At 42.4% G+C, this 7,570-nt stretch overlaps 1 protein-coding gene across 1 annotated transcript; it reads right to left on the bottom strand.

Annotated features, from left to right (window-relative positions):
• Positions 1-642: 642 nt before the first annotated feature.
• Positions 643-4,557, bottom strand: angptl5 (angiopoietin like 5). The gene is made up of 8 exons (XM_015396219.1): positions 4,223-4,557; positions 3,288-3,459; positions 3,100-3,203; positions 2,928-3,021; positions 2,305-2,408; positions 2,114-2,234; positions 1,771-1,956; positions 643-1,661 (listed from the first exon to the last, which is right to left on the bottom strand). Exons 1-8 carry the CDS (start codon positions 4,277-4,279, stop codon positions 1,342-1,344), a joined length of 1,158 nt encoding a protein of 385 aa, XP_015251705.1. The 5' UTR covers positions 4,280-4,557; the 3' UTR covers positions 643-1,341.
• Between the last annotated feature and the right edge of the window lie 3,013 nt (positions 4,558-7,570).

The following is a 7,570-nucleotide window of genomic DNA, read 5'->3' as shown; positions in this document are numbered from 1 at the left end:
AGCTGTGGCTCCAATGTAGCTTGCCGCCATCAGTGTGTGAGTGTGTGCGTGAATGGGTGAATGAATGTAGTGTAAAGCGCTTTGGTCAAGTCTTCTGACTTGAATAAAGGCGCTATATAAGTACATGCCATTTACCATATAACATAACAGAATATCTCAGAACAGCTCCAAATGACACAAAACTCATATGGGTGAGTAGAACAAGATGTAATAACGTAAAATCAAGGGGCCAATGTAAAAAAGAAACGGCGTTCCCCTTTAAGCTTGTTGAGGTCTAGGCTACATTGATACAGATGCTCCTTCTCAGTAAAATATTTAATGTCTGTCCAGATAAATATTCATGTTCACTTGATAGAGATGATATTACACAATCTTTAACTCCTTTCTTACAACTATACCAACGTAGGTATTTTTAGGAGAGATAAATGCAGGCACTTTCCATTTTAGGATCAGACCTCTGTGAACAACAAAATAAAATGAAAACAGAAATATTAATAAAAAAAAAATGTTTAAGTCACCATTGAAGGTTACAGGAAATTTGTGATGGATACTGAGTTGACTTTCAGAATCTAATTAAAACACAAAGACAAGTAAAGAGGCAAAATACACGGAAATAAAAGGATTTTATTTTTTAAACTCTAGAGCATGTCATTAAGCTTTGGCTTATGTACATACCAGGGATTTCTGCTTTAGAAAAACAGTGATACATTTTTTTTTTTTTACATTTGTGGTGGATTTATATTCCACAGAACTAAAATATAAATCTAGTGCTCTTTATTCATTCGTAAATCTTTCTGCAACTTACTTTCCAGAATTTATCCTATATTTTGAAGGGACTCTCAAGACACTTTTTCAGAACATACCATGAATTGTTGGTTAATGGAGCAAACCAGTAAACTCAATTTGAATCTCTGAGAAATGGTAGTCTTATAAAATAGTGTTGAACATAGCATACATTTAGAAGTTTCCCTGCTACAGCACAGGTGATTTACATTAAAAGCTGATTAACAGGTTTTTGCTGAACTGCAATCATCAGAATCAGCTCTGCTGAAGCAGGAAACCTCCAAGACCTGCAGGACAGTAGCCCTCATGGGCCGACTTTGGACAGCCCTGCCTTAGAGCTTTTAAAAAAACTTTGATGGAAACTTTACCAAAAGTAACTGCCAAATTTCATGAAAGTTTCTGGAAGTGTCTTTTCACTTCCATGAATCACCTGTAAAGTTCTGGAATAGGTCCTGGAAAGTATTCTCTACATTGATGCATAAGTTGTCAAATGTTTCTGCTAGTGAATATTTACTGTTGAATTCAAATTGTTGGCCATTTTGATGAGTCATTTTGGTGTCAGTTATTTGTTGCAAGCCTTCTGATCTTCATTGTAACAGATTTGATGGTGTGTGGGACACCACTCTGCCTCCAGGTGTCCCATAGGATGTGAGTCCTCTTCCCTTGGTTCTGGAGCCCCTCTCCAGGGGAACCGTTGAGGTTCGCCAGCCCACACCGGTTGAACCACCATCCTGTGTGATTATGCAGAATGCTGCAGCTCTCCACAGTCTTGTTGGAGAAGGTGCATGATGGGTTGCACCCATCGTTATCAACATCGGAAGCACTAAATGGAGCCGTGTCCTGGTTCTGCTCCTGCTCGTAGCCACGGAAAGCATCACCTGCACAAAACCACACACATGCACATAGTGTCACAAGACAACATTACTTGTTCCAAACGGTGGACAGACATTAAGTTAAGGATGTAAATATCAGACTGTTTTTGCATACCAGCACTGCCTGCATATCGGCCCAGGTGGATTCTGAAAAACTCTGTTTCATTATCAAGGCGGAAGTCATCATAGGATGCATATGACGTGACATCGTTGTTGGAGACCAGAGCAATGTGCAGTTGGAAGCGAGCCTCTTTCTGGTTGACGATGTGAAAAACCTTCTTTAGACCTAACCAGTGTTCTCCTAAAGATGTAAACAAATAGAAATGTGTGAGGAACAAACTCCCCGAGAATTTTACTTATCTAAGAAATTACATGTAACCCAATATGAGAAGGAAGTTGAATCAATTCCATTTATTTTAACTGGATTTTTGAAGATGATGAAAGCAAGCCTGAATAACCTGCAAGGTTCCCAAAGCCATCAAGGTAATCAGTCCAGGATCGTTTGAAGTCACTTAATCCATCGGTTCTTCTCTGAATCACTGTCCAGCCACCTTCCATGTAGTCCATCTCACAGAACACCTGCAGAACATTTTATCTAGCTTTGAATGATAAAATAATCAGCCTTTGGATGACTGATTTAATGTTTTACCTCGAAAGAAGAATCTGTTTCTTCTGGGTGGATTATATAAATGCCACTGGGGATCTTTGGGACAACTGACAACAAACTGTCCTTGATGTCACTGCAGTCTCGTCCTAATTAATAACAAGAATGATCCAATTAAAAGAACATTTCTCATCCATTGTTGCTTCACTCTGCACATTAAAATATGCCTAGGCTTAATGACACATCTACATATTAACTACAAAATATTTTGATTTGGTAAAACCCTAAATTATTCATACCCTGTGGCATATTTAGCGCCACAGGGTATCTGATTAATCAGGAAATATATTTTGATATGTGCTGAAGAATTTTCTGCATAGTTCCACTGGGATTACGTCCAAAAAGTGACTGATCAGGACACCCTCTGGTCTATTCAGCATTTAAGTTTTCTATATTTTTCTATAAAACCATAGATAATATTTGGCTGCACTACATTTTTGTTGAGCGATGTTACAATGAAAGAAATTTACACAAATGCTCTTTTTTTTAGATCTATAAAGAAAATCATATCATTTTTCTTGCACTATAGAATGGTTTACTATGTTCAGTTAATTAATCTAAGCCTTTCACTTTAATCTGTCAGATTTGTGAGGGAACCTTGGCATTACCGTGGGATAACACAGGTTTTATCGAGTACATCTCAATGTTGCTTCTCTGGACCTCGGAGCTCAGCGTCTGCACTTTGCTCATCAGTTCTGTGACCTGAAAAGATGACTAAACGTTTCAGTCTGATCCTTTAAAGACTCTACATGAAACCATCAAATCAAAGCCAGGATTTACCTGACTGCTCAGCACATCCAGAGCTCTCTGCTGCTCCTCCATCACGTCCCTCATCAGCTTTCGGGTGCTGCGTCCAAAGGCCAGCAGGGACTGTTGCAGCTGACCTGCAGGCAGAGAAACCGGCATCCTGAGCAACTCCTGTTGTTAACAGAACTATAAATATAATGAGAAACGAAGAAAAACTTCACCGCAGACTGAGTGTTTCTCATCCCGCAGGAGTTTGATGGTGATGTCACATGGGATGGAGCAAGCATCGTGACCTCTGTCCTGCCTGAAAGCTTTTTGGCTTTTGGCAGATGAATCAGAGAGCTCTTCTCTGACTGTTTCTGACTGGTTTAAATGACCAATGATACCGTCAGTCTAGGGAGAAACAATAAGAATGAATAAAGTTTAGACAAAAGGAAAACTTGCTATATAAAGAAATGATGGTAACCCAGTAATCCAGTTTTTCATATTTAACTGAATGACACAAAACTTCGATGTTTATTTTATAAATGCTGATTTGTGATGTTCATATACAAAGCAAACAGTCTCTAGAAGCTTTCGTTCTAACAATAAAGCACCTCACTGATAAGAGACATCGTTAATATCCTATGATTTGGCACGAGTATGAAACGGTTGATTTACAGAACAAAAAATGGAAGAAGGTCATGATAAAATAGCAATAAGTTGGTATATTATTGAGATAAAATTGACAAATGGGCAATTTAACCTGGAACCAGATGGGATAAAATAAAAGTTGGGGGAAAAAAACATTTGTATAATCAAAAAAACCGAAGATTATAATGTCCTGTCTAAGGTTTTCTGAAGCAATGAGTTCCTTCGATGTCCTTGAGTACCGATTTGATAAAATAAAACATTCTTTATGTGTTTTCAAAACCCTTTAATCTCAAAGATTTGACAAAAAGGGTTTCTTGCTCATTTTCTTTTTGGTGTGAAACTTGATTTGATTAAACGCTGACGTACACATACAGAATAAATCAGCTTTAAGAGGCCGTTTGGGCCTCTTGCCTGGCAGCTCATAAGTTATTCCTTAATCTGACCTCAGTCAATTCTAATAAACATTTCATAACAAAGCAATTTGAAAAACAATGAAAATGTTCAACATGCATTTGGTACATACTGTGGGGAAAACCAGCTGAGGCAAAAGCAGCAGGAGGAGAGTTGTTGCCGACATCATCTCAGTACAGCTGTGATCATTTCCTCTTGAAGCTGTGGGGCGGAGCTCCTTCCACCAGCAGATGCTTCTTCATTTATTCCTATTTTTCTCCAACACCTATCCACATCTATCGTTCACACTCCACAAACCCCCTTTTTTATACTTTCACCTCGCTTTTCTCCAACACATGATGGTGGGAGTGACTGATGGTTGTTACTCCCACTTTCCTGTAAACTCCTATTGCATTGCCTCTGTTAGAGGAGGTTTGTAACAGTTTGATCATTTATCCCAGAATGGGCTGAATGTGCAGATTTTAGTTTTGCGGTGGAGTTATTACCCTCCTCTGTGGTGTGTCTCCTAATCAGGCCTTGTTGTTTTAAAGGTCACATCCTGCCGCCAGCATGAGAACCAGATGTGGGAAGGAAAAATGTGTAACTTGTTTTATTGAACCCCCTGTCTCTGCTTATGTCCCTGTGTGGGAGCTGCAGCTGGAGGTAGGCTGTAGATGGAGCAGGGTCTTTCTTGCTTGTGCTTATATTTCCTCCAACCCCAAGCACTGAGTCATAGGTCTAGAGTCAGACCAATTAGTGCAGTTAACTGGCCATTTAAGTAGTGAAGAAAGTGAAAAGTAAAAGAACAGCAGCAAATTTCAAGCAGAGTCCAACTGGATTCTTTTGCTTCCTTGGAAAATGTTGCTAAGAGTGCCAGTGGAAAGGACTTACTATGAGTCTGCAGCCATGGCCAGGCAGAGGAATGTGGAAAAAGCATGGGGCTGTAGCCTCAGGGACCCCACATCTGTGCAATGTTACGTCCTGCTCTAAAAGAGTGTGTGCTTTTCAATAACCAGGGAACTCATGCAGATCAATGAGTTAAACCTGATTCTGAAAAAGTGGATTCAAGCCATTAAAGGAATCTCATTGAATCTTATTGCATTTGGGGGGTTGAGTGTTTGAAATAGCTGAATAAATGTATAAACACACTGTGAACACAAAGATATTCTTTACTTTTAGGGCATTTATATTCATAGTACATTTTTAATCTCCAATCTATTTTTTCCCCTTGGATACCAACAGAGAAACAGTAAATGACTGTAAAGTGGCAGCAATCAATGGTTTCCAAACATTTTGGGATTAAAACCCTTTAACGTTGACTGTTTTTACAATGAAAGCTATCTTGATTACTTTGCTGTTGGGAAAACCATAAATAACAATGTCAGATTTTTTTTTTAGAAAATAGCACTCGTACTCGTACTCGTCGTCTCCCGCTTTATCCGGAACCGGGTCGCGGGGGCAGCAGACTAAGCAGAGACTCCCAGACTTCCCTCTCCGCAGACACCTCCTCCAGCTCTGTTGGGGGAAGCCCTAGGCGCTCCCAGGCCAGCCGAGAGACATAGTCTCTCCAGCGTGTCCTGGGTCGTCCCCTGGGCCTCCTCCCGGTGGGATGTGCCTGGAACACCTCCCGAGGGAGGCATCCGAAGAAGATGTCCGAGCCACCTCAACTGACTCCTCTCGATGTGGAGGAGAACCGGCTCTACACTGAGCCTCTCCCGAATGACCGAGCTCCTCACCCTATCTCTAAGGGAGAGCCCAGCCACCCTGCGGAGAAAGCTCATTTCAGCCGCTTGTATCCGGGATCTCGTTCTTTCGGTCATGATCCAAATTTCATGACCATAGGTGAGGGTAGGAACGTAGACCGACCGGTAAATTGAGAGCTTTGCCTTTTCGCTCAGCTCTCTCTTCACCACAACAGACCGGTGCAGCGTCCGCATTATTGCAGCAGCCGCACCGATCCGTCTGTCGATCTCCCGCTCCATTCTTCCCTCACTCGTGAACAGGACCCCAAGATACTTGAACTCCTCCACTTGAGGCAAGGACTCTCCTCCAACCTGAAGGGGACAAGCCACCTTTTTCCGGTCGAGAACCATGGCCTCGGATTTGGAGGAGCTGATTCTCATCCCGGCCGCTTCACACTCAGCTGCGAACCGCCCCAGCGCACGCTGTAGGTCTTGGCAGGAGGGAGCCAGCAGAACTATGTCATCCGCAAAAAGCAGGGACGAGATCCGCTGTCCCCCAAACCAGACCCCCTCCGGTCCTTGGCTGCGCCTAGAAATCCTGTCCATAAAAGTTATGAACAGGACCGGTGACAGAGGGAAGCCCTGTCGGAGTCCAACATGCACTGGGAACAGGTCCGACTTAGTGCCGGCAATGCGAACCAGACTCCTGCGCCGATTGTACAGAGAACGGATGGCCCCTAATAAAGGGCCCCCGACTCCATACTCCTGGAGCACCGCCCACAGGGGAGCACGAGGGACACGGTCGAATGCCTTCTCCAAGTCCACAAAACACATGTGGACTGGTTGGGCAAACTCCCATGAACCCTCAAGCACCCTGCAGAGGGTGTAGAGCTGTTCCACTGTTCCACGGCCAGGACGAAAACCACACTGCTCCTCCTGCAGCCGAGGTTCGACAATCAGCCGGACTCTCCTCTCCAGCACCCTGGCATAGGCCTTTCCGGGGAGGCTGAGAAGTGTGATTCCCCGATATTTGGAACACACCCTCCGGTCCCCCTTCTTGTGGAGGGGAACCACCACCCCAGTCTGCCAATCCAAGGGGACTGTCCCCGACCTCCACGTGATGTTGAAGAGACGTGTCAACCATGACAGCCCAACAACATCCAGAGCTCTGAGATACTCAGGACGGATCTCGTCCACCCCCGAAGCCTCTAGAAAATAGCAATAATCATCAAAGAGCATCTGTCATTATAACTGTCTGTCTTTAAAATTGTATAAAAATCCACACAATTGTGGGTAAGAATACTAAATAGACAGACTTAGACAAACTTTATTGTCATTTTATATACACAGAGTGTATATAAAACCAAATGTCATTGCATACACAGTGCATGAGCAGCTTACAACAGTTACATGAACATGACCATTTATAAAGTGCAGCAGCTATCAGAATGTAAACTGTGTTGGGGAAAAGGAAACCCGGTTTAAAGAATGGTGCAAAAGGCATTGATGTGAAAAGGTTCAGTGCAGCTGAAATAAATAAATGTGCAAAATGCAGTATAACATTGAGTTAGGTTCTATTTAAAGGGATTATGAAAAAAATCAGCCATGTTGTGCAAATATGATGTTTATAAGTGTGATGCAGAGTCTTGATTAGAGTTTCAGTTGTTTAACAGTCTGATGGCAGTGGGCAAAAAGCTGTTGCAGAACCTGCTGGTGCTGCAGCAAATGCTGCAAAGCCTCTTCCCAGAAATATTGTTATTGATTTAAATTCATCTCAATCTGTATCTATGATAAAGCAA

This window comes from Cyprinodon variegatus, unplaced genomic scaffold, assembly GCF_000732505.1.
Source record: "Cyprinodon variegatus isolate N-32 unplaced genomic scaffold, C_variegatus-1.0 Scaffold784, whole genome shotgun sequence".
NCBI lineage: Eukaryota > Metazoa > Chordata > Actinopteri > Cyprinodontiformes > Cyprinodontidae > Cyprinodon > Cyprinodon variegatus.
This window is presented reverse-complemented; position numbering and strand designations above follow the sequence as displayed.

Excerpts from the sequence above, each read along its gene's own strand:
- angptl5 (XM_015396219.1), bottom strand. The coding sequence starts at position 4,279 with ATGATGTCGGCAACAACTCTCCTCCTGCTGCTTTTGCCTCAGCTGGTT. Across the intron at positions 3,460-4,222 it reads CTCAGCTGGTTTTCCCCACA|ACTGACGGTATCATTGGTCA; the intron begins GTATGTACCAAA and ends GTTTCTCCCTAG. Across the intron at positions 2,235-2,304 it reads AAACAGATTCTTCTTTCGAG|GTGTTCTGTGAGATGGACTA; the intron begins GTAAAACATTAA and ends AATGTTCTGCAG.